This window comes from Heteronotia binoei, chromosome 12, assembly GCF_032191835.1.
Source record: "Heteronotia binoei isolate CCM8104 ecotype False Entrance Well chromosome 12, APGP_CSIRO_Hbin_v1, whole genome shotgun sequence".
NCBI classification, from domain to species: domain Eukaryota; kingdom Metazoa; phylum Chordata; class Lepidosauria; order Squamata; family Gekkonidae; genus Heteronotia; species Heteronotia binoei.
In genome coordinates this window covers 48781360-48808015 of record NC_083234.1, presented here as the reverse complement: position 1 = coordinate 48808015, position 26656 = coordinate 48781360, and the positions used below count along the sequence as shown (strand labels likewise).

Sequence of the window (26656 nt, the reverse complement as noted above, 5' to 3'; positions counted from 1 at the left end):
CTGAGGATAGGAGGAAAGAGGCGCCGTCGGCAGCAGAAGTCAGAAAGTGAATCCTGCTTTTTTCATCTGTGTATAAAACAGTATCAATTGGGCTGCATAATAAAAATCCACTTTAGTGTCAAAACAAACAAGAAAGTTACAAGAGGGTCCTCCTGCAATTAGCTTTCTTTTGTTCTGATCATGGGCCGTACAGTATTCATTCTTCATTTTATCCCTCCTCCGGGATACCCCCATTTTATCCTCACAACAAGGGGAGAGAGACAGCAACTGACCCAAGAACCAGTGAATTTCCTGACTAAGCAATGATTTCACTGCAGATTTCACCCCTTGCAGAATCTGCTTTTTCAGACCTGGCAGAACAAGAATTTCAGTAAGGCTAGTAAAATACAGATGGGTAGGCTTCCACCTCTATGGAGATATGACAAATTGACTGGGAAATGGGATTCTGCCACATCTGGGGCACGCACTGATGTAGCTGCAAGGGAGTCTGCTGCCTGCCCTATCGGGAGGCCCAGATTCTTTATCTGATGTGTGCAGAGACAGGCTGCAATTGCTCAGTGATGAAGGGAAAACATTCTGTCCATGCTCAGAGTGTTCTTTTAAAGAAGCTGCATGGCTAAAGAAGAAAGACCTAATTCAAGCATTGAGCATCCTTGAGTTTTCAGTCTTGCCATCTTGTGACCTTCAAGAGATCTGGCTGGCCACAGAGAAGAACAGGACATTGGCTAGATAGATTTTTGGTCTGATCCAGGAGGGAACTTCTTCTGTTCTTCACACACAGAATTACAAATCCATTACCAACATGGACCCGCTGGAGATTTTCTCCTCTGCAGACCCCAGAGTCCTCATATGCTTAAGGTTTCTGACAGACCCCACCCCACAACAGGGCCATGGCCAGCCTGCGGGGGGGGGGCAGATTTCCAAAAGGAATGGGAAAACAGTTGTAACTGATTTCCTCCTAACTGGTTCGCAGACGTTTTGAGAGCCCTGTCCTCAAGCAGAAGAGCATTTTAATTCTGTGGATATCAGTTAGCTCCAGAAATGTGTAACAGCTAAATAATAAGTTTTATATCATCCAGATAGCTTGCCTTTGAACACCTTCCTTATATGACTCTTAAGCTTCCCCCGCCATTGCTCAAACAGTGGCTATGATCCAGGCCCAGGGGTGAGGGGGGTGGGTGGGGAGGGACATCCAGCACGGATCAAATGGGACAAATCTGGAGGCTGCTGCTTTGGGACACCACCGACTGCCCCTGCCTACAAAGAAAAGAAGCAGCCGCTGTTTTCCCGAGAGAACCTGCCCTGTGTCACAAATGCAATAAATACCTAGTAAAATAAATTCCTAGGTAATGCCAATCATTGTTCATGGCGGCTCCATCCATCCTGACCTGGCCACGGCCTTCTCTCCTGGCCTCTCTAGACATTATCAAGGACAGACCCCGCCCCCCCCCTCCCAAGCGGCCTCTTGGGGGATGCCATCAGTTCTCTCCCGTGCAGCGCCCAGCCGCTTTCCAAAAGCAGGACTCCAGCAGCAGCAGCAGCAGCACACAGGTCGGAGCTGCCACCGGCAACATTTGCTGATAAAGCCAACCTTGGGCAGACCAGCGCCTTTCCTCTCCCGCTTTCTCTCTCCATTGGGCCACCCCCACTCGGCCTCGCAATTGGCTGCGCTGCATTCATTGGGGGGCTGCCGCCGTGCCTGGATTGGCGCTCGCTTCTCTATAAGAGCGAGGGAGCCGGGAGCCGCGCCGCTCCCTGTCATCCGCGCCCCTCGCCCAGCTTCAGGCTCAGCCCCTCTGCGGCATCCGACGACACCCTCGTGCAACATGAGCTACAGCAGCGACCTGCGCTTCCCGGCCTCGTCCTACGGCAAGAAGGCCATGGGGGAGTCCCCGTCGAGGCTGGCCTTGGGCAGCCGGAGCCTCCTGCACGGGGGCACGCGGGGCGGGGCGCCGTCGCTGCTGGGGGCCCCCCATGCCCGCGGCGGCAGCGGCCCCCGCTCGTCCTATTCGTCGTCGTACCGGCGGCTGCCGGCCCCCAGCAGCTCGCTGGACCACCTGGAGGTGTTGCTGTCGGCGTCGGCGCCGTCGAGCGCGCTGAGCAACGAGCTGAAGATCGTGCGCACCAACGAGAAGGAGCAGCTGCAGGGCCTCAACGACCGCTTCGTCACCTACATCGAGAAGGTGCACCAGTTGGAGCAGCACAACCGGCTGCTGGAGGGCGAGGTGGCGGCGCTGCGGCAGCGCCAGGCCGAGCCGTCGCGCCTCCAGCAGCTCTACGAGCAGGAGATCCGCGAGCTGCGCTCCAAGGTGGAGGCGCTGCGCCACGACGGAGACCAGGCTGCCCTCGAGAGTCAGCAGCTGGCCCGCTCCCTCCAGCGCCTGCGCGACGAGGCGGCCCACGAGGCCCAGCGCCGCCAGGAGGCCGAGGGGGCGCTGCGCGACGCCCGCAAGGAGGCCGACCGCGCCGCCCTCGCCCGCCTCGACCTGGAGAAGAAGGTTGAGGCCCTCCTCGACGAGATCGCCTTCCTCCGCCACGTCCACGACGAGGAGGTGGCCGAGCTGCAGGCCGAGCTCCAGGAGGCGCAGGTAGGCTTGGGGGACGGGGGGTTAAGGCGCTGATCCAGTGGGGTGGGCGGAGGCGCTTTCCACCCCACCCTCGGGGGTGGCAGCTGGACCCCCTGGAGGAGAAGCGCTTCTTCACACAGCTCTGTGGAACTCCCCCCTACAAGGTGTGATAGCGGCAAGCCCGGGTGGCATTTGGATTAGACAAATTCCTGGGGATGGTGGAGAGTGACCCGGGCGTCTCGTGGAACTAGGTGCTGGGAACAGATGGCCAGAGAAGAGTTCTCAATCCTGGGCACCCTTGAAGTCAGTGAGCTTGGACTGTCTGCAGTAAGTACATAGGATCGCACTCACAGCCATGCCAGCTGGAAACATGATGCTGACCTAGATAGACGGGCTGACCCATCATGGCATGGCTTTGCCTTCCTGGAAGCTGTTTTGTTGTATTTCCTTTGTGTAAGGAACGGCCACCCAGTCTTTCCGCACACAGCCCCATCCTGCCCCCTTTTATCTGAGGGTGCCCTTCCCTCTTATGTGACCTGCCCTGCTTTTGGGGTTATAGCTAGGCTCTCTGGTGGAGACATCTGTCAAAATCCAGTGTTCCAGGAAAAGCATCCTTTTCTCATCCAGGGCATTGTTAGGAGGGGCTGAATAAACAACCCAAATAATAGTCTTCCAAAGCAAAAATATCATTTGGGAGGGAATACCAGTGGAGCAGTGCACAATGTAAAGGTGTGCCCCAGTGATCCATGGGGCCCAACACTCAGATTCTGCATTGTAGCTTTTTGAGTGGCATGCAGTGATGATCTAAGCAGAGTTAGACCCTTCCAAGCCCATGGGCCTCAGTAGACGAAGAATGGTACAACTCTGTTTGGGTTGGCATTGTCCTTCAAGTTTTTGCACTTTTTTGCACGCTTTACTTGAAGCTGACCTGCCCTGCCCTTGGGTTTCACAATCCTGCTTTTTCATCATCAGAAATCTGTATCCTTCACATACTGGGTGGAGTTGTATCATTGCCTTAAACGTGGCCCTCTTTAAATGTAACATAGTTGCAGGGCTGGTCCAGCAATCTGGACAAACCAGGCCACCCTCTGAGGTCCCAGAACTGGGGGTGGGGGAGGGTACCTGCTGCTTTAGTTCTGCCTGCACCTCTAGAGGAGATACTTAGAGGCAGCTCAGCAGGGCTGATGGACAGGATGTGATCTCGGGAACACCAGAGACAGGCTTCTGGTCTTTGTCAGGTGCCCATGGCCATGATACTGTTATAAAGGACAGGAATTGATAGATTTCAAATAAATGGCAAGGAAAAAATGGTTTCCTGGTCAACTCCTGATCAATTAACATGCACTGCTTATGATTAGACAGCTGAGAGAGGGCGAAAGAGCATTTCAATGCTCTCTGGAGTGATCCTTGAGTTGTTTCAGGCTGCCTTTGTTGGGAATCGAGGCTGCCTTTATGGAACAGCACATCAGTGGCCTTGGAGAGGTACAGTCAAGGTCCCTTTTGGTGTGTGTGGAAAATGCAAAGCCTTCAATGGGTTATGCCTGGCCTTGGGCTGCTGGGAAGAGGCGGCTGGCGATGCCTTGCAGATCTCCCCCTTCTTTGCCCATCAAAATAGAATGTGCCCTTGCTTTTCTTCTCAGAGGGAGAAGCAGCAAAGAGCAGCAGCACGGTACCCTGGGTGATGCTCCAGCCATGTGGCCAAGCAGCTTCTTTTGTTCTGCCACTCTGAACCCTCGGTCTGCCTTGCAGCATTCCTGCTTGTGGCATCGCCCCACAAGAAGAGCTGGTGGTGTGTTTGTGGTAGTCGCCATCTTTTCCATGAAAGGGCTGCTAGTGCAGGGGTGCTAACCTGTGTCTGGGGCTGAAACCTCCTAATCTGAAGCAGCAGGCTTTCTTGCTGTCGCTGAACTTTTAAAGGTCTCCGTCTTTTAGAGCCAAACAAGATAGTAGTGGGAACTGCCACAAAGGTCTGCCCCTTGAAAATGTACCATGTGTTTTGGGAGCAGAACCTGAGCTTTTGCTGTAAAATCTGCTATCAGTTATGGAGGACTGAACCCCTCCCACCTTGCCCAACTGCATTCTTCTCCCATACCACCCTTGAATGAGCAAGGCAGGTGAGCACAGCAAGGTAGGAGAGATGTAAAAAGCACACACATGCCCCTCATCTCTTTATTTAGATGTGAATGAGACAGAGCTGTGAATAAATGGACCTGGCTGTCCCCATTCTATCTAGTTTGGTTCTTAGGCATCCTCATGTTACTTTCTGTTTAAAGAGATGGGTCCTGATTTCCCAGACCCAATTTGGGTTCCCCACAACCTGACAGCAGTTGCAGGGAATGGTTTCTTTTTAAAAGCAGGGCATCCCTAATGAGCTTTGAATGCTGTCACAGGGGGAAGAAGGGCCCCTGCCCCCCCCCCCCAAAAAAAGCCATTTTCCCATGCAGAAACAGTTGGGGGTGCATTTTTCCATTTTGGCTATTCCACATGGAATTTTCTGTGCATGTGGAGCAACAAAAACAGGGGTAAAAACATACTCTAGCAGTTTCTGTGTGGGGAAAATGGCTTGGAGGGTGGGGGAGGCAGAAGCCCTTTCTCTTCTGACAGCAGCATTTCAAACCCATTTTCTGCAGCTGCTGTGTGACTGCCAGGAACCTGAGTGGACCTGTCACTTTAAAAAGACTAATGTGTAGTTTGGCCTTTAGTCCACCAGCTCAGCTTGTACAAAGACTGAGTCTTTATATATTTATTTAGTACATTTTGATCTTGTGTACATTTTGTACATTTAGTACATTTTGATAAGGGTACAGTGGAGGTGAAAAATAGGTTTTAAGGAACTAGAGTTGATAGAGTGTCTGAAGAACTATGGATTGAGGTTCGTGACATTGTACAGAAGGCAGCAATCAGTACTATCCCAAAGAAAAAGAAATGCAAGAAAGCAAAGTGGCTGTCTGATGAGGCTTTACAAATAGCTGAGGAAAGAAGGAAAGCGAAAGGCAAAGGTGAAAAGGAAAGATTCACCCCACTGAATGAAGGTTTCCAGAGAACAGCAAGGAAAGATAAGGAGGCCTTCCTGAAGGAACAATGCAAAGCAATAGAGGAAAATAATATAATGGGAAGGACAAGAGATCTCTTCAAGAAAATGGAGAAATCAAGGGAACGTTTTGTGCAAAGATGGCCATGATAAAGGACAAAAATGGTAGGAACCTAACAGAAGCAGAAGAGATCAGGAAGAGGTGGCAAGAATACACAGAAGAATTATACAAGAAGGATCTCAGCGTCCCGGACAACCATGACAGTGAAACTGATGACCTTGAGCCAGACATCCTGGAGAGTGGTCAAATGGGCCAAAGCGAGTGGTCAAAGTGAGCAGAGATGATGGTATCGCAGTTGAGCTATTCAGAGTCCTAAAAGATGATGCTGTTAAAGTGATGCACACATTATGTCAACATATTTGGAAAACGCAAAAGTGGCCACAGGATTGGAAAAGATCAGTTTATATTCCAGTCACAAAGAAGGGCAATGCCAAGGAATGTTCAAACTATTGCACCATTGCACTCATTTCACATGCCAGCAAGGTCATGTTAAAGATCCTACAAGCTAGGCTTCAGCAGTATGTAGATCAGGAACTACCAGAAGTTCAAGCTGGGTTTTGGAGAGGTAGAGGAACTAGCGATCAAATTGCCAACATTCGAGGATTATGGAGAAAGCACAGGAGTATCAGAAAAACATCTATTTCTGCTTCATTGACTATGCTAAAGCCTTTGATTGTGTGGATCACAACAACTGTGGCAAGTCCTTAAAGAGATGGGAGTACCAGACCACCTCACATGTCTCCTGAGAAACCTATATAAGAGTCAAGAAGCAACTGTCAGAACGGGATATGGAACAACTGATTGGTTTAGAATAAGAAAAGGAGTTCAACAAGGATGTATATTGTCACCCTGCTTATTTAATTTATATGCAGAGTACATCATGCGGAATGCTGGCCTGGATGAAGCATAAGCCAGAATTATTGCTGGGAAAAAGTATAAATGGGCAGTCTTCGCAGTGGAGAACGGTAAGCAGTGGGGTGCTGCAGGGTTCAGTACTGGGTCCCATGCTCTTTAACTTGTTCATAAATGATTTGGAGTTGGGAGTAAGCAGTGAAGTGGCCAAGTTTGCAGATGACACTAAATTGTTCAGGGTGGTGAGAACCAGAGAGGATTGTGAGGCACTCCAACGGGATCTGTTGAGGCTGGGCGAGTGGGCGTCAACGTGGCAAATGAGGTTCAATGTGGCCAAGTGCAAAGTAATGCACATTGGGGCCAAAAATCCCAGCTACAAATACAAGTTGATGGGGTATGAACTGGCAGAGATTGACCAAGAGAGAGATCTTGGGGTCGTGGTAGATAACTCACTGAAAATGTCAAGACAGTGTGCGACTGCAATAAAAAAGGCCAACGCCATGCTGGGAATTATTAGGAAGGGAATTGAAAACAAATCAGCCAGTATCATAATGCCCCTGTATAAATTGATGGTGCGGTATCATTTGGAATACTGTGTACAATTCTGGTCACTGCACTTCAAAAAGGATATTATAGCATTGGAAAAAGTGCAGAAAAGGGCAACTAGAATGATTAAAGGTTCGGAACACTTTCCCTATGAAGAAAGGTTGAAACGCTTGGGGCTCTTTGGCTTGGAGAAACGTCGACTGCGGGGTGACATGATAGAGGTTTACAAGATTATGCATGGGATGGAGAAAGAGAAAGAAGTACTTTTCTCCCTTTCTCACAATATAAGAATTTGTGGGCATTCGATGAAATTGCTGAGCAATCGGGTTAAAACAGATAAAAGGAAGTACTTCTTCACCCAAAGGGTGATTGACATGTGGAATTCACTGCCGCAGGAGGTGGTGGTGGCTACAAGCATAGCCAGCTTCAAGAGGGGGTTAGATAAAAATATGGAGCAGAGGTCCATCAGTTGCTATTAGCCACAATTTGTATATATATGTGTATTTTTTGGCCACTGTGTGACACAAAGTGTTGGACTGGATGGGCCATTGGCTGATCCAACGTGGCTTCTCTTATGTTCTTAACAACCTCAGATAAGCAGATGACACTACTCTAATGGCAGAAAGTGAGGAGGACCTAAAGAACCTCTTGCTAAGGGTGAAAGAGAAGAGCACAAAAGTAGGCTTGAAACTCAACATCAAAAAAAATAAGATCATGGCTTCCAGCCCCATCACACCTTGGCAAATAGAAGGGGAAGATATGGAAGTAGTGACAGACTTCACATTTCTGGGATCCAAGATCACTGCAGATGGTGACTGTAGCCATGTGTCAAGCATCAGATCTCAAAATAACCAGCGGTTGATTTTGAAACAAAGTATTGGTTTATTAATAATCCATTGTGCTCGGGTAGGAACCAGATTGGAAGTGATACAGTGTAACTCTAGAATACTAGCTTTAAGGGGCATATCAAAGATAGCTTAGGAATTCCTACTCAGGCGTGTGAAATTCACACGCTTGCTACTTTATCTAGTCTTGCGGTTTAGCAACATCCTGGGTCCAGGTCTGCACCTGGGAAAGCATCCCAGGAGGCCTTATCTTCAAAGAGGATATTTCTGCATTTGCTACTAGTGAGAACTAAGGAAGAGGTTACATGGCTTTGATATGCAACGCATTAGAATCACAGTTAACAATACAGAAATACTAATAAAGGAACAAGATGCTTGACATACTGCCCCCCCTAAGCTCTTGCTCGGGGTTTGTCTGGGTGCAGCAGGTAAAACTTCTTCACCAATATCAGGGCATTGGATGCTTCCACGCACTCGTCACAGCTTGGGGGGAAATGCTTCCATCGTATTAAAAAAGTGAAGCATCCCCCTTTTTATTTTAGCATCCAATATCTCTTGCACCTCATGGTGACTCTGACCATCCACTTGAATCGGACTGGGTGCCGGCGGGCGGGGATGCCAGTTCGTAGCCCTTGGATCTCGCCGAAGAAGGCTGCAATAGAAAACAGGGTGTATTTTACTAAACAATTTGGGCAGCTCCAGTTCCACAGTCACTTTGTTTATTACTCTTTTTATTTTAAAAGGTCCCAAATACTTGTATGCCAATTTTCGGGAGGTCTGCGGCAAAGGCAAATTCTTGGTTGACAAAAAAACAGTCTCTCCCACTTTAAAATCCCATTCCGGTGCATGTTTTTTATCATACTGTTTTTTATACGCATCTTTGGTGATTTCTAAATTCTCTTGAATTACTTTTCACCCTTTTCCCAATGAACCCCACCATTGTTCAAATCAAAAAGGGGTTGGATTGTTAACACCTCCCGGCAGGAGCGGAAAAGGCTTCCCTCCATATCCATTCGCTACCTTGAAGGGGGAGGTTTTAGTAGAACTGTGAATGCTGCTGTTGTATCCATATTTGGCAAAAGGCAAAAGTTCTATCCAATTTGACTGATGATGATTTACATAGCACCGTAAATATTGTTCTAGGAGCACATTAACCCTTTCCATCTGACCGTCTGTCTGTGGGTGATACGCGGAGCTCAGACCCTGCTCCATCCCGGTTAATTTACAAAACTCCTGCCAGAAATTGGCAACGAATTGTGGGCCCCTGTCACTAATGACCTTGTTGGGGAATGAGTGTACTTTAACCACGTGTTAGAAAAACAAATATGCCAATTTCTTTGTGTTTGGTAATTTTGTACAGGGAACAAAGTGAGCTTGTTTTGAAAAAGTGTCTACAATTACTAGGATCACTGTTTTCCCTTGAGACGTGGGTAATTCCACAATAAAGTCCATGGACACAATGGACCAGGGGCGCTCCGCGGTCTCTGTTGGTTGTAATAGACCAGGGTTTCCCCACCACCACCACCTCTTTTGGCCATGATGCATACCGGCCAAGTGGAGACGTATTCAGAAATGTCCTTTTTCATCTGGGGCCACCAGAATTGCCTATTAACCAAGTGTAAGGTCTTTACATATCCAAAGTGGCCTGAAAGTTTGCTGTTATGGCAATATTGTAGCACCTCTCTCCTGAGGCTTTTAGGTACATACAGTTTCCCCTCATGGTACCAGAACCTGCCCTGTCCTTTGCTGATTCCCTCCGGCTTTTCTGCCCCTTCTAATTCGACCGCCTCTATCAGTCGATTACTCCCCGAAGGTTCTATCAGTTCTCTTTTCTTTCCAGAGCGGGTAGTAACTGCTCCGGTTACATGGCTGGGGGGTATTATAGAGTCTATCACCTCCTCCCTCTGGCTGTCATGTTGGGGCAACCTGGACAGGGTGTCTGCTAAAAAGTTTTTCAAGCCTGGAATGTGTTTGAGAGTGAAGTTGAATTTAGCAAAAAATCCCGCCCACCGAATTTGTTTCTCAGTTAGTTTTCAGTGCCCCGTTAGTGCCCCGTTCTAAGTTTTTGTGATCAGTCCAAATCTCAAAGGGCACTCTCGCTCCCTGGAGCCAGGATCGCCATGTTTTTAAAGCAAAAGTCACAGCAAACGCCTCTTTGTCCCACATGGACCAATTGCACTGTTCATGAGAGAATTTTTTAGAAATGTAGGCGCAGGGGCGCAGTCTCCCCTCCTTGTCCACCTGCATGAGTATTGCTCCTACAGCCACGTTGGAAGTGTCACATTGCACCACGAAGGGCTGCAGCTCATCAGGGTGGCTCAACGCAGGTTCACTTGTAAACAGTCTCTTTAGCTTATCGAACGCTTGCTGACATGCAGGAGTCCATTTTAACTTGGCTCCCGTTTTTTTCGCCTCTGGTCCTTTCCCCTTGGTCTTTAAGCGATCTGTTAGGGGCAGCATGACTTGGGCAAACCCGTGAATGAAGGTCTGATAAAAATTTGCAAATCCGATAAATGATTGTAACTGTCTACGTGTCCTCGGGGGTTCCCAGTCCAATACCGCTTGTATTTTAGCTGGGTCCATGGCTAGCCCCTTACTGGACACTCTAAATCCCAAATAGTCCAACTCTGTTTTGTGGAACTCACACTTAGACAGTTTGGCATACAGTTTATGCTCATACAAAGTGGAGAGTACTTTTCTCACCAGGTTCATGTGTGACTTTAAATCATTTGAATAAATAATTATGTCATCCAGGTACACCACCATCCCTTGATATAAGTACTCTCTCAAGACCTCATTGATAAAGTTCATAAACACCCCAGGTGCTCCTTGTAAACCAAATGGCATCACCAAATACTCAAATTGGTCCATTGGAGTGTTAAAAGCTGTTTTCCACTCACCCCCCTTTTTAATGCGTACCCTGAAGTACGCGTCTCTCAAATCCAGCTTGGTAAAGATTGTCCCTTCTGAGACCGTGCTTAATAAGTCTCAAATCAGGGGGATGGGGTAGATGTTGGAGGTTAAAATCCCATTTATCCCTCGAAAATCTGTGCAAAGTCTAAGACTCCGAGCCTTCTTTTTCTGGAAGGGCTGTTGCGGGGTGGATGAAGCCCCTTTTGAGGTTTTTCTCTATGAACTTTCTTAGTTCCGCCTTTTCCGCCCACCCCATGGAGTATAGTTTCACCTTAGGCAGTTCTTGCCCGGCAATGAGTTCAGTCGCCCAATCCATGTTTCTATGAGGGGGGAGTTCGTTAGCTTCCTCCTCACTGAATACTTTTTTCAAATCTCTGTATTCTTTGGGAATGGCCCAGACTTCCTCCACAGCCACACACATCTTCTCATTCCTTGGGGGGGGGGGGTCGAGTCCCCACGCTTTGACCCACTGGTGGCGCTTGCACTTACTGTCTGTGAAATCTGTAATCTGATCCCCCCCACTTAATGTCCGACTCGTGTTTGGCCAACCAGCCTACACCTAGGACTATATTGAATGAGACCGACGGGGCAATTACAAACAGTTCTGTATCCCAGTGGTTCTCTATGCCCACCAGCACCATCTGGGTTTGTTCCACGCACGGTTCTCCCCTCATCACGGTCCCATCCATCTGTTCAAATTGGATGGGGTGGGGTAGCATGGTTCGCATTAGTCCGAGGGCGTCCACCTATTTGGGGGTAATTATTTCCCTCGTACACCCTGAGTCAATTAGGGTTTGTGCGTGTATAAACCTCTTGAGCTTTGGATTTAGTAAAGTCAATGGGACAAAAAAATAAAGACCCAGTTATTCTCACCCTCAGTCGTGCCGTTAGATCCACGACCTGCTGTTTGGCACCTTGCAGTGCAGGTTGTCCTTGTTTCCTGCCAGTTCCATTTCCCAAGACATCTCACTCGGCTCGTCCAGGATGATGGTCTCCTCCTCAGGAATGGCGGAGGCGGCGGTGCTCCCCCTTGCTGACTCTTTGGTGCGGGTCGATGTCCTCTTAGGTGTCGTGGCTAAAGGCTTCTGAGTAAGGGGGGGCCTCGAGGTTTCTCAGGGCATTCTGCTGCCAGGTGATTCGGGTCCCCACATCGGTAGCACTTGCGAACGGGTGGAGTTTTGGTGGCTCCCCCCCGTCTGTGGGCCCTTCTTCCCCTCTGGTTTCGCCCCCGACTGAGACTCACGTCCCCCCTTACTCCCTTGCTGCAGTTGGCATTGTAGGGCCACTTGTTTCATATTGGTTTCTACTTCCCCTGCTAGCTGCACCCACCCTACCAGCGTGGTAGGGTGCGCCTGCTGCAGGGCCCAATCCAGCAAGCTTGCATTCAGGCCCCTCTGGAACTGCTCAATCTTCATCAGCTCATTCCAACCCTGGACCTTGGTGGAATTGGCTCTAAAGTCGGCCACATACTCACGCACCGACTTCGACCCCTGTTGCATCTCCCGTAGTGCTGTGATGGCCCTGGTTTCTTGCAGGGGGTCTTCTTATTGGGTGAGCAGTGCTTGCAGGAACCTGGCCATGGTGTCCAGTTCAGCACCCCTTGTCTCGTACAAGCTCACGTACCACCTTCTGGCCGCTCCTTTTAGCTTGGAACCCAGGTAGTCCACCCTGCTGAACTCGTCTGGGAACGTGTTCCCTCAATAGTGCATGTAACTATTGGCTTGAATTGAGAAGTATTCCACTTCTTCAGGGTCGCCATCGAAGGTGGCATCCAGGTCCCTCCCTCTCCCATAGTCTTGAGGATCTGGCATCATTGGCTGGGGGGCCGGGGGCACCGGAACCGGGAGCTGCCCTACCAGCAGGGCTGGTGGTGCCACCAGTGGAGCAGGCGGTGCCACCGGTGGTACCCCTACTGGGATCCTCGGTATTCCCCTCAGATTCAGTCTCAGCAGGCAATCGATCTGCCTCTGCATCTCTCGGGCCATGAACGCAGCATTGGCTTGGATCTCATCCCTCAGCCCTCTCGCCATAGTTATCATCTCCTCTCTCACCATTTCCAGGATGTCTGGTTCCCCCAGACCTTTGCCTCCGTCCTCCCCTTCGGAGTTGGAACCCGGCGGTGCTCCGCCAGTGTCATCGGGCTGGGGTTCTTTACGTCCATCTCCATCCTCCGGAGGGTAACCCTCCCGGTCTCCCCCTGGTGCTCTGCCACCTCGTCCTCCGTGGAATGGTCTGGTTAGTATGACCTCCCGGCAAGCCAGAGCTTCGTCCATCAGGGTAGTGGAGGTTCACGGCTCCCACTTTTGTGGGGTGATGAACAGTTGTTGTACGTGTAGAGGGGACCCACGCCCCGCGACTTGCCTCGCATCGATGATGTGCCAAGGGGGGGGTCCGCACCTCTATTCTGTCCAGCGGATTGATCGGTTCACTGTTAGCTGGTGCTCCTTCAGCCATTCAGCTTGAAAGTTGCCAGGTCAGTTGAACTTTTTAAGGATCACTTCCAAAATGTCAAGCATCAGATCTCAAAATAACCAGCCGTTGATTTTGAAACAAAGTATTGGTTTATTGATAATCCATTGTGCTCGGGTAGGAACCAGATTGGAAGTGATACTGTGTAACTCTAGAATACTAGCTTTAAGGGGCACATCAAAGATAGCTTAGGAATTCCTACTCAGGCGTGTGAAATTCACACGCTTGCTACTTTATCTATTCTTGTGGTTTAGCAACATCCTGGGTCCAGGTCTGCGCCTGGAAAAGTGTCCCAGGAGGCCTTATCTTCAAAGAGGACATTCCTGCATTTTCTACTAGTGAGAACTAAGGAAGAGGTTACATGGCTTTGATGTGCAACGCATTAAAATCACAGTTAACAATACAGGCATACTAATAAAGAAACAAGATGCTTGACACCATGAAATTAAAAGACGTTTGCTTCTTGGGAGGACAGCTATGGTGAACCTGGGCAGTATAATAAAAAGTAGAGACATCACCCTGCCAACAAAAGTCCGTATAGTCAAAGCAATGGTATTCCCAGTAGTAATGTATGGCTGTGAGAGCTGGACCATAAGGAAGGCCAAGCACAGAAGAATAGATGCTTTTGAGATGTGGTGCTGGAGAAGACTCTTGAGAGTCCCTTGGACTGCAAGAAGATCAAATCAGTCAGTCCTAAGGGAAATCAACCCAGACTGTTCACTGGAAGGTCAGATGCTGAAGCTCAAATATTTTGGCCACCAAATGAGAAGGGAGCACTCCCTGGAGAAGATCTTGATGCTAGGAAAGACAGAAGGCAAAAGAAGAAGGGGACAGCAAAAGATGAGATGGCTGGACAGTGTTATTGATGTAACAAACACGAATTTGAGCAGACTTCGGAGGATGGTGGAAGACAGGAGGGCCTGGCGCGACTTTGTCCATGGGGTCGCAAAGATTCGGACTCGATTGTGCGACTGAGCAACAAAAGATCCTGTCCTTCTTTCAAGGAGATCAGGGTAGTATATAGAATTTTCTCCTCCTCAATTTTATCTGCACAACAACAACCCTGTGAGGTAGGTTATGCTGAGAGAACACTTCTGGCCTCAGGTCACTTTGTGAGTTTCATGGCTAGCGGGGTTTTAAGCCCAATTCTTCTAGATCCTATTTTTGGCATTCTTACTGTTACACCACACTGACTCTTAGCAAGCACTTGTGACTTTTCCCCTGTACCTAGCAGCCCTTGAAAATTGCTCTACTGAGGAGCAGGGCTTCTGAAGGGCAGAGGCCTGTCCTGTCCACTCACCCCTTTCTGGAACTTCTGGCTGCAGGGGAGGGCAGTTCTGAGGAGCAAAGCAGTGCCAAAGGTGGAATGCTTAAACTCTCTTTTATCCCCTGTGCAGCTTTGATCCAAATTGGAACCAGGTATGCCTGATGTTTACTTTTAAAAGAAGCTGGAAGATCCTTCATCTTACCTAGTTTGACCCTTAAATAAGTATTCCCTAAAGGGGCTTCTCTTTTGAAATGGCAACTGCGCCTTTTAAGTTGCCCAGCTGAGGCTTCTGAAGAGTTCTGTGCTTTTGTTGATGACTGCATATTGAGAGAGGGGGACTGCAAGAGAGGAGCAATCTGCTTACCCACACACGTCTTAAGTGCTCTGGGGAAATGTACTTTAAAAACTGCTCAGGGTTTTTTTTTGGGGGGGGGGCGGGTGTCCTGGAGGGCTCCTGCCTAGCCAATCCTCACCCCAGGTCACACAGCTATTTAGACTGGAATTGCCCTGATTTGTTTATGCTGTTCTTAAGAAGGGTTTCTTATAATGCCATAGGCATTGCACATAGCCATACACTTCTCCTATTTTCTGTCATATTTTTCTATGATTCAATTTGTGGTCATTTTCCCATTTTCAGCACATCCGAAGCAGTGAGCTGTTCTGTCTGGTTGGAGGATTCCCAGAACTACTGGCCATTTGCTTCTGTTTCTCTTCATAATTGACTTCTCTCTTTGCTTGAGTTATTAATCTTCTTCTGTGTGAGTGGGTGTCTTGGTCTGGATGTGTGTTGGGGAATTAGATTTGTGTTTGCAGCCAGAGGGATTAATTAATTGTAGGGAGTGTTATTTTTACAGCAGGACAGTTATTTTGTGATCATGCAGCTATGGCCCTAATTTTTTTAAAATTAATCTTTCTGGCTATAGAGACAAAAAGTTGTAATTAAATTCCTTCCTCCCCAAATCCATCTCGTGTCTCAATGAATAACATACATTGGGAAGGGACGGTGGCTCAGTGGTAGAGCATCTGCTTGGGAAGCAGAAGGTCCCTGGCATCTCCAAAAAAGGGTCCAGGCAAAGAGGTGTGAAAAACCTCAGCTTGAGACCCTGGAGAGCTGCTGCCAGTCTGAGAAGACAATACTGACTTTGATGGACCAAGGGTCTGATTCAGTATAAGGCAGCTTCATATGTTCATACATAAAAATAATTTCAGAATCCTTAAGAACTAATTAAAGATCCATGTAAGAATATTTTTAGTGACAGGTGCAGAAGAAGTAATTAAATATTTCCTGGCGCAGCTGCCAATAACAATGAAGAAATCAGGGAGAAAAGAATGGATGCCAATTGCTGCATGAGCCCCATTGTCAAATCACAGCAATGCAAGGAATTATGTTGTGTTGGCTTTTTGATTTCCCAGTAGCAAAACCCCCCAAAAAACCTCTCTGCCATTTAGAGATGCTTTGTTTCTGTGTATAGTGTATGTAGCAATTATGGCTAGTAGCTACGGATAGTTTCCTCTGTGAACTTGTCAAATTCATCTTCAGAACCATCTAAGCCAGTGTCCATCACCAGATCTGTAGCAGTGAGTTCCATTATGGCCAATCAGTTATGAGGGTCTGAACCAAATTCCAAATAACAGCAGATTATCTGGGTATCCTATTGAAAGAATCACAGATGAAAAATCAGAGAGAATGAATGTGTTTCATAACATGTGATTCTCTTTACATTGTTCCTTTCTAGGTCTCTGTGGAGATAGACGTGAGCAAACCGGATCTCACAGCAGCCTTGAAGGAGATCCGTACTCAGTATGAAGTCTTGTCTGCCCGAAACCAGCAGTCTGCTGAGGAGTGGTACAAATCCAAGTTTGCCAATTTCACTGAGGAGGCAGCCCGCAGCAGCGACAGCATCCGCCAGGCCAAGGAGGAGATTTCCGAGTACCGCCGCCAGCTGCAAGCCCGAAACATCGAGATGGAGGCCCTGCGCAGTGCCAACGAGTCCCTGGAAAGGCAACTGCAGGAGGTGGAGGAGAGGAACAGCGAGGAGATCCGTAACATGCAGGTGGGCACTTCTTGGTGGCTGTGCATTTTATTAAAAAGAAAAGGCAGGTTGCTGGCTCTGATGGCTGAAAGTGTGTGGATGGAGGCTGGTGAAAATCCAGAAGCCCAGGGTCCTTACCCCTCAGCAGAATTAGCAAAATCAAAATGAACTATACAAGACAGTAATACCCGCATAAGAAATGGTAGACAAATAAGAGCCAGACAAACACATTTGTGGCTATAAGTCCATCTTGTGGCTGCTACTGCCATTTTAGAAGCAGTAATGGTTTTATCAAAAATTCCTGTGAGGCCCCAGTCTGGATTGGGCTTGCAGTGCAGTGGTCCCCGGAGCTCTTGTCCCCCCCCCACTATACTTTTTCAAGTGCTGAAACAGCCATGAGGGGCTGTTTCTACATCTGAAAAGGAGCTGAGTAGAGGGGAAGAAAAAAGGAGGAGGAGGAAGTTGGATTTACACCCCGTCCTTCACTCAGAGTCTCAGAGCAGCTTCCAATCTCCTTTCCCTTCTTCTCACCACAACAGACACCCTGTGAGATAGGTGGAGCTGAGAGAGCGATGAGAGAACCATGACTGGCCCGAGATCACCCAGCAGGCATCATGTGGAAGAAGAGTGGGGAATCAAACCTGGTTCTCCCAGATTAGAGTCCACGGCTCTTAACTACTGCACCAGACTGGCTCTTCTAGGGCTGCTGCCCCTTGTATCTGATCTGGATGACAGAGACCGAGTGGTGAGGAGAGAAGGACTAAGCATCATTTCCCCAGTCCTATTTTTTGAGGTAGATCCCTGGTAAGGAAATGGCCAAAGTGGTACATCCTACTCTGAGATCCCTGAGAGAGACAGTATAAGTAAGAAACCTAAGGTCTACTCTCCTGGATACTGCCCTGATCCAACATTTGATTACAAAAGAGAGCATTGGAAGAGCCTGTCAGACCTCCTGCATTCTGTGTTCCAGCACTCTTTATTCAATGATGTGTTTTCAGGAGACTGTAAACCAGCTTGAAAATGCCTTGAGGACAACCAAGGGAGAGATGGCCCGCCACCTCCGGGAGTACCAGGATCTGCTGAATGTGAAGATGGCCCTGGATATTGAAATAGCCGCATATAGGTGAAGCCTGCTGGAAAGCTGCCTCCTCTTATTCATGATCCATGGTGGGAGAAGGGATGTGGGGAGACGGCTTTGCTATGTCTAAGTAAGGAAATGTTTTGTGCTGCGAGGTGTAAGAGTTGGGCATCAGGAAGGCCAACCCAGGACATTGTGGTGCCAGAAGTAGATGATCCAAACACACTGCCTTTGCTGATTGATGTGGGCACAATCTACTGGCAAGATCTTCATAAGCCTTGTGCAAATGAAGAGCTAGGCTGAACCCTTTCCCATGACATGCAGAGAAAATGTGGACATGGAAGAGCTATGGAGCAGTGGCTAGAGTAGGGGTCTCCAAACTTGCTTAATGTTAAGAGCCACATAGAATAAACATCAGGTGTTTGAGAGCCGCAAGGAAGGAAAGAAGGCAAATAGATGGGGAGAGGAAGGGAGAGATAGAAAGAAAACAACTTTAACTTTAAATGTATTCTCCAAGCTGCTGGGTGGCTTGGCTTGGAGAAGTGATTTAAAGAGAGAAATGCCTTCTCCAAGCCATCCAACAGGGTGGTGGTGGCTTTGAGAGCCACACAATATGTCTGAAAGAGCCACATGTTGCTTCTGAGCTGCAGTTTGGCCACCCCTGGGTTACAGCGTGAGACTGGGACTAGGGAGATCCAGGTTCTGCCATGCACTTTGGGTCCTCGGACCAGTCACTCTGCCAATCGCACCTACTTAACAAGATTGTTGTGAAGGACACAGGGCAGCAGAGCTTGTATTCTTCCTTGGACTCCTCACTGACCAGGGCAGGGTAGAAACCAGATCAGTACACCTTTTTTCATAAGGAAGACTGCAGAAAAGATACTCCCCCCCTCCACCTGCAGGCTGGGGCAATACAGTCCACTGCTAACAATGGAATTGGATGTCTGGTCACATGAAGGGGGACCCTGGTTTCAGCTAAGCAGCTGCACAATGAAGGGAAGAGGGCCCAACTTGGAGGCCATGTAGTGGAGAAATTTTCTTGCTTTCCCCAGCCAGGTGCTTTTCTTGCTGCATGCCCAAATGTATGCCCCAGCAGGGAGAAATGCAGCAGCAACATCCAGGAAAAGAAGAATCCCTTCTTTCCCAAATGCTGCATGTCCAGCAAATTGCAACCTCCTCTGGTGGCTTTTGCTGTGACCAGAATTTCAGGACTTGTAAACCAACTTTGATGACATTTTACAAACAAAAAGGTAACATTGGCTGGCTTTCCAAAATGCCAGCAGTGACCACTGGAAAGCTTGCCTGAAGTATTTTTAACCATCTTGGGTGATATTTTTTGTTTTTATTTTTCCCTGTAGAAAACTGCTGGAAGGAGAAGAGACCCGGCTCAGCACTGTCACCAGCAGCAGCACATTCGGCCTCAACTATCCTTTCTCTTCAAGCCCTTTGGCCAGCCTCAGGGGCTTCTCAACTAGCTTGGTTACTGTCAGGAAGGAGGAGAAGGGGGATGGCCCCGAGGAAGCCAAGGTCTTAAGGGAACTGAAGACTGCAGAGGAAGAGGAGGAGGAAGAGTCTGGAGATGAGAAAGTGGGCAAAGCAATGGCCACAGATTAGACTGGCTGGAAGCATCTTCAGAATTCCTCATGAGGGAGAAGAAAAGTTTGTGTTTTTTCAACCCCAGGCTGCTTTTCACGGTTGGTTTTTCAGACATGGGATGGTTCTTGGGAGATGTCTGCATAAACATCAGAAATCAGACCACCCCCACCCAGCAGCTCAATTTCCAGCTATATCAGGGACTTGGTTGGATGATGCATCACAGGGTGTGCAGAGTTTTAGGCAGATGTATTAAATATGTAGTTGACTGGGCCCCTTAGCCCCTGTAAGTCTCCCCAGGTCTGAAACACTTGATGAGAAATGTAGCTGCTGCTTCTAATTCTTCACCTCTCTTTCTCCTCCACACCATTTGTCTTGTTAAACTGTAAACTTTAGAGTCCTCAGTCACTGCCCTGTTTGCAGCTGGTCTTCAAACTCTGTTTGCTGCAGTAAGGATCTTAATACTTTACAATTATCCAGCCACTTCAGTAAAATACATCTTTAACTTAAAGCAGAAATGGAATGGTGAAAAAGTCCTGAGAAGCTTCTACACAGAGAATCCTCCCCATTTATTTACTTCCTTTATGGTCTGTCTTTCTTGCTGAAAATCTGGACAGACTGCTCCTCCAAACCCTGTGATTTCCAGCCTAGGAGCAGGATGGCACAAAAAGTATGTCCCATTGCTTGTTCTAATCAAGTTGATCTACTGGTGTTAGAACATCCACAGCAATGGTTTTGCTGACCTCATTTGAGTTGAAGGACCACAACTGACTCTTAACAGGTGTTCCCCTTTTATTTCTGAATGCCTAAACATCTGTTTCCATTCACTGGTTCATGTAAAGACAACTGGTCTTTGGTCTTTTTGTAGTTCCTTGTTTTATTTTTTAAAAAATATGGGGGAATAGCTTCTGTAGTGCTTTCAGTGACAAGCCAAAGTACTCAGAAACAGAAAGACTGAAGAAAAAATAAAGCTTTGATCACCTGTAGACTTTCTGTAGAACTTCCATGTTTCCGTTAGTGTCTTCAGTCCCTTTACTGTGTCCAGACTCGGGGCCAAACTGCACATTGGACATAAGACTAGAATGATCTTCTCAGAAGTAAATCCCACTTTATTCAGTGGGGCTTACTTCTAGGAAAGTGCTCTAAGGATTGCAACTATTGTTACTCAACCATGTATTGCCTTTTCAAGCCTGCTCCAAATGATTCCTTTGCAAGAGCTACAGTATTTACTCACATGCAAGACTAGTTTTTTTTTCCAGGTATGCCATATAAAAGAGGAGGTTGTCTTACATTTGTATACAAGTTACAATTTTGTAGATAATAATTTTTTTTATTGTTAAGTGTACCATTTTTTGGGGGGGAGGTCATCTTCATTTTGAGTAAATACGGTAATACACACACACACACCCATTTCAAATGTAAGTTTTCTTGCAGTTTGACCCTAAGAACATGGGCTTCCTCCACACATCATTAGATATTCTGCTGTCATCACACTATGGTAGTAATTCACAACTGGATTGGCTTGTGCAAATGATTGCTATAGCACACTGATTGTCAAACATTCAAAATTGTGTGAGTGGAAAACCTAGAGTAGAAAATGTGTATTGCATAACTAGTAGGAAGATTTAGCTGGATATATTGAATGTACAGCCAACACTGGCTGATCCCCAAGGGTTGTGGGGCCTTCAAGACCGGTTGAGGTGTTGGAGATTGGTTCAACTGTTTTGAAATTCTGCTGGTAAAGTTTTTATCAATTTAAGTAATGTGAAAAAATTTAGCAAAGCTTCAGCACAATCCAAGTGTGAAATATACCAGGAGCATGTGTTAGTTTGTGCTGACTGTTTTTAAAAATGACTGTGATCCAAATGTCTGCATTGTGGGATTTTTGAACTTCTGAAAGTCACTCAGTTCTGAAAACAGCGTATTCTGTAGTGTTACGGGGGAGGGGGCAAAACATCCCTGGGAGAAGAACACGTGTTATGTAAGAACAAAGACTTGAGTCCAGTGGCACCTTTAAGACCAAACAGAGTTTTATTCAAGGTATAAACTTTTGGGTGCATGCACATTTCCTTAGACACAATGAAATGAAAATTTACTCCTCACTCTCTACCTATATGTATGGACTGGTGACTGCCATTTCACTGTATTTGAAGAATGTGTGCACACGAAAGCTCAGACCTTGAATAAAACTCCATTGGTCTTAAAGGTGCCACTGGACTCAAACTTTGTTCTGCTGGTTCAGACCAACACAGCTACCCGCCTGAAGTTTTTGGGTCTTTGAGTTTCAATTGACTTTGTAAAGAAATTGGAAAACACTTGTGTTAATTTCAGACCCTTGGGAGAGATCATGTGCATGTTCATACATGTGTGTCTAACATGGGAGAGTGGGGTGTGTGTCTTGTTTTTTTAATTGAAGCAGTATAGGCAAGGGGAGCGAAACCCTGCTCTCTCCCCTGCTTTCCTCTCCAGCCCTGCTGCTTTCAGCATTTGTCTTTTGGTCTCTCTGGCTCACTTCTAATAAACCTCTTCCATTTTAGAGATGGACATGGGTATATATGCATATGGATCTCATCCTGTCCAATTGGGTACTCAGGTGGTCAGTAGTTGAGGTGCAGTCTGCCAAGAACAGGGAACATTAGAAAAAATGGGGATGCAATCAGAATGAAGGAATATCTGAAGTCCCCCAAGATGCAGACAGTCAATGAATTGAGAGACTCTCAGGTATACAGAAGCAGAATGTACATTGCAAGGTCAGACAATGAATGCATTTCCACAAAAGTCTGACAGCCACTGATGAATATGCGCTGATGATAACAATAGAGCCCATAAGCAGAATCTTCATGGTCAAGGTTGACTCAGACTGGACTCCCACACTGTTCCCGCTGATTTCAGTGGGACTTGCACAGGAGAAGAAAAATTGCTGATTGGGACCCACCCCACTTTGAATGTTCCTGAGGCCAGGTGATATTAGAGAATGCTCTGCATGTCCAAATATAGAGAGTCTGTGAGCGTGTGAGTGCATGTGTGTATGTATATATGCACATCCGTATGTAATAGAATGCAAATTGAATGGCTGTGGGGTTGTTTCAAGTGGTATTGATTTAATAATTGGTGTGGTCTCTGCATGGTGCTCCATTCCAAGTGATTTCATGTGATGTTTCATTATTGTTTTTTATACATTTAGATACGGTTTATTTATGTGCAAAGCCAATAAAATGGAAAAGAAAAACCCCAACACCTTGTGTTTTCTGGGTGGTGCTGGATGCTTCATCTTGGGGGGCCACACACCTGACGAATCCTGAAGGAAGTTAGAAATATTTATGTATGTCCTGCACTGGGTGGGGGGCTGGGGATTTTCCCATTTAGCTTGGCTGACGCCTGGATTCACTGAAAGCAACGTTTGAAGCAAATGTGATGGTTTCTTCTTTGGAGAAAAGTAGTTGTACAGAGTTTATTCCAAGCTGTTCCCCTCATAGCATAAGCAGCCAGCATAGCGACCACTGGCTAAGGTTGCCAACCTCCAGGGGGTAAAAATATAATTTAAACAGGTTCCGATGTGTAAATATGGAACAATACAATCAACACTGGAAATACACGTATTATCACATTATTTGGTGTGATAATAAGTATATTTTCAGTGTTGATTGTTCTGTTCCAACCTCCAGGGGGTTGCTGCAAAATCATCATCATCATCATACCTTTTATTGGCACACTCAGGCATAATATGAAATGAGGACAGACAAAATATAAAGTCCGAGATTAAGAACGATAAGCTGATTTTCAAACTTCCCTCTGGGGTTTAGAATATAGCTGGCAGTCCAGTGATATATGTTGGGTGGAATCTGGACTGTTGGGCCCACAAGGACAGACTCTCTCACTATATGGGATCTAGAGGAATCTGCTATAAAAACATTTGAAGGAAAGGCATTCATCCTTGCCAGGCTGGAAATCTGAGAGTACAACTGATCTTCAAGTGACAGAGATCAGTTCCCCTGGATAAAATGGCTGCTTTGGAGGGTGGGCTCTGGCATTATACCCCACCATAGTCCATCCCCAAACCTTGCCCTCCTCAGGCTTCACCCTCAAAAATTCCATGTATTTCTCAACTCAGGCTGCCAATCCTACACCCACCCCCCAGAGCAAGTGCACACCAGATCATTTTCTAACCAAAAGGAAAAACTATGGGAAGAGAAAGGGCAATATTTATCTTCACTTTTTTACGAAACATCCTAGCTCCTTATTAAATCCCATCTGTTCAGCTGCACAAGAACTTGGGTTTTGCTATACAGATTGTTTTCCTCACTCTGCAAAATGGGTCTGCCTATCTGTTCAAATGCACTCGGGTCTGAGGACTTGTGATGGAAGCCAAAAGAACTGATAAGACAGACAACATTTCTTGTACAAGTTGCCCAGGCACTCAGAACCGGTCTGGCCAGTTTGCATGTTTTTGGGTCCTTTGGGGCCTGCTGCCACCTTTCCCCCCCCTGCACCAGTTTTATCTTTTGCTGTGTACCTAACGTGGTGAACAGGTAGGATTTGCACTGCGCTCTGCCCCTTATAGCCCATATAGCAGGGGTGGGCCAAGGGTAGCTCTCCAGATGTTTTTTGCCTACAACTCCCATCAGCCCCAGCCAGCATGTACAATGGCTGGGGCTGATGGGAGCTGTAGGCAAAAAAACATCTGGAGAGCTCCCCTTGGCCACCCCTGCCATATAGGACACTTGGCTCTCCCTTGTTGCTGTGCGGTCAGACCTACTCTGGACTTTGCCCATTGACCTAGATGGTTCCACTGCCAGGCCCCATTTTCAGACTTTAAAGCAGGGCAGGGGTAGGGAGGAGGTGTCCACAAATTCCTAGTTGCATTTAGTGAAGGTTTGGTGGTGTCTCTGCATTGAGGCTCTATCTATAGGAACCCACTGAGGCTCTGTCTCTGAGAGATCTTGCGTTCCAGTCAGAACCAAATAATAGCACTGCACAGCACAAAGGCTGGCAATGACGTATGAGGCTTTCAGACATACAGAATGTTCATTGCAAGGCCAAATGCAGACTGCCCTTCTACACTGGTATGGCAACCACTGATAACACAATAGAATCCATTAGCAGACGCTTCATAAGTGAGGGTGACTCAGACAGACCGTGCTCCCACATTGTTCTCCATTTCAGGTGTGGGTATATTTGCAGTTCAGCCCAGGCTCCTGAAAGGTTTGCATCGTTGTCCATCTTGAATAGTCACATGCAAATCCCCCAAATCTGGAATGGGAGATGCTTCTGCCAAATGGTCCCCATTGATTAGGACTGGGGGTGGGGGCAGCTTTCCTTAAAGCAGGCAGCTGTCCATCTTCTCTCCCTTTATCCCGGGGCTGTGTATTGCAGGGGCTGTGATTGATGCTGATGGCTTTGGCTTGACCTTTTTTTTATTATTAGTAGCCCATACAGGGTTACAACTTGGGCTTCATGAATCAAAGATCCCTGTCATGCAAAATCTATCCCTGCTTGGCAATAATGGAGAGATGCATTTTCAGGGACTAATGGACCAGAAACCACAGTAAACTGCTAGCAGAAGCGACCCAGGAGCTTGTGGCCAATAAAATGAAGATCCGGATGGTGTGAGTAGATGAGTATTTCATGGACAGAAAGTGTTTGCCAGAATGTATTTAAGGCTGTATCTAAGGAATGGACTCCCCAGAATAAGTTCCTAGGTCTGATAGATGGTCATCTCTCAAGTTTTGCTTCCCACTGTGTTTAGCACATTTCTTAGGTTAGGAAATAGATGCTATTTAATGCTACATATACAGTACACTTCATCCTTTTGCTGACACTGCTCTGGTTCAGCTTCCATTCATTTCCATGGAGAAGAGAATTTCCCAGTGCCTCAAGGGGTGGATCTGTCAGTCTTGTCTTGTCACTCTGCTGCCTTAATGTTGTCCAGTTTTTTTCCACTTCACCTTCCTCATGGTAGAGCTGCTGAAATGCAGATTTGCTATTGTTGACTCTCATCCTCCAGAACTAGTAATTTTCAAGAGCATAACTGAGAGCCATTGAAAGCAGACCAGAAGTGTCAGGAAGAAAAGGGGCTATGGATGCTTTAGAACTCACTTGTTTGGCTCTCATAATGTTCTCCAGTAACTGAGTTTGTTGAAGTAATCTTTAGTGGCTTCAGGAAATGCAGATGTGCTTGGTTTGGCAGTGTTTTTGCTCATGTGCATTTGAGGGTGGGGGAAGCCAATGCAAATGTGATCAAGTTGTTCAGTGCTGAACCAGACAAACCTGACAATTGGCTCAGGTATGATCAACACTCAAATGTGCTGAGTTTGACTTTGAACATGTTCACTGCAAAATTCACCAGCAACTCTTCAAGGAATATCAAACGGTAGCTGAAATGTTCTGATGACCAGCTGCTGATGTCTCTGGAAAGCAGAGATGCAATATGTACTATGTCACCTTGGGAACCCCTTGATAGCCCATAGAGACAGGGAAGTCACAAAAGTGAAGAAAATGCTTGCCAGTCCCCCACCCCCCCATCCACTGGCTCCCCACCCATCGGCTCCCCACAGTCCCCCACCCCCGCCCATTCACTATCTCCAATGAGTCTGGGATGTGGTGTTGCCTTAGCAGCAGAATTAAATCTCAACTTCCATTTTCAGCCATAGCTGCTGGTGCCTCAAAGACTCCCCTTTGGCTAGGAGGAGCAAGAAAACAAGGTTAGCTGATCCATATTGAGTGCCTGGCTCTCCGTCTCCGCTATGTCTTGTGTTACAATCAAGCAGTTATCAGTCCAGAGGGAAAGGACAGGAGAGAAGGGGAGGGAGGGGGTGGGTGGGTGAATGAATGATTTATGTTACCTGGTGCAGAAAAGCTGGAAAAGGGACTCAGGGAAGAACTCAGGCTGGATGTTTACAAAGATGAAAAGGTTTTTGTTTTTGTGTTCATTTTGTTTTCATCCAGCCTAAGGGAGAGGTCTGTGTAACTTGAAAGCTCACGCCACCACTTTGTGCATAAGAATAAATGCAAAATGCTAAGCAATTATATAATTTGATTTAACTACTGAAAAAATTCTGATTAATTATGAGTGCCCTTGATTATTTGGACAGCTTGTGTGTTTTGTTTTGTTTTTTAAAAGACACCATTTTTAACATAATTTTTTTACAAAAACCATGGATGACATACCACTATGAATGCCCACCTTAAGCTCTTATGAACGAGGGCCAAATAGTTATGCACTAAATAAATAAACTGACTGACCATTTTTTCCCAAATGGTCAGCAGTCCTACTTTTGTTCAGTGCAAGGATCAAAATGAACATGCTGTCAGAGCCTCTGATAAGATAACAGAAGGGACTGGTTATTTTTAAGGGAGAAACATCCGAACTGTTTGACTATTTTTGCCATTTCTCCCAGCACT

At 47.0% G+C, this 26656-nt stretch overlaps 2 protein-coding genes across 2 annotated transcripts in view; one reads left to right on the top strand and one right to left on the bottom strand.

The window, feature by feature from the left end:
- Positions 1 to 26656, bottom strand: part of LOC132580283 (hexokinase-2) — a 388522-nt gene that overhangs the window by 280193 nt on the left and 81673 nt on the right. The gene's annotated exons all lie outside the window — the stretch shown is intronic.
- LOC132580286 (low molecular weight neuronal intermediate filament-like) lies at positions 1783 to 21153 on the top strand. Its single transcript, XM_060251003.1, has 4 exons — positions 1783 to 2588; positions 16288 to 16605; positions 17583 to 17707; positions 19021 to 21153. Exons 1-4 carry the CDS (start codon positions 1827 to 1829, stop codon positions 19274 to 19276), a joined length of 1461 nt encoding a protein of 486 aa, XP_060106986.1. The 5' UTR covers positions 1783 to 1826; the 3' UTR covers positions 19277 to 21153.

Excerpts from the sequence above, each read along its gene's own strand:
- LOC132580286 (XM_060251003.1), top strand. The coding sequence starts at position 1,827 with ATGAGCTACAGCAGCGACCTGCGCTTCCCGGCCTCGTCCTACGGCAAG. Across the intron at positions 16,606-17,582 it reads AGGAGATCCGTAACATGCAG|GAGACTGTAAACCAGCTTGA; the intron begins GTGGGCACTTCT and ends ATGTGTTTTCAG. Across the intron at positions 17,708-19,020 it reads ATTGAAATAGCCGCATATAG|AAAACTGCTGGAAGGAGAAG; the intron begins GTGAAGCCTGCT and ends TTTTCCCTGTAG.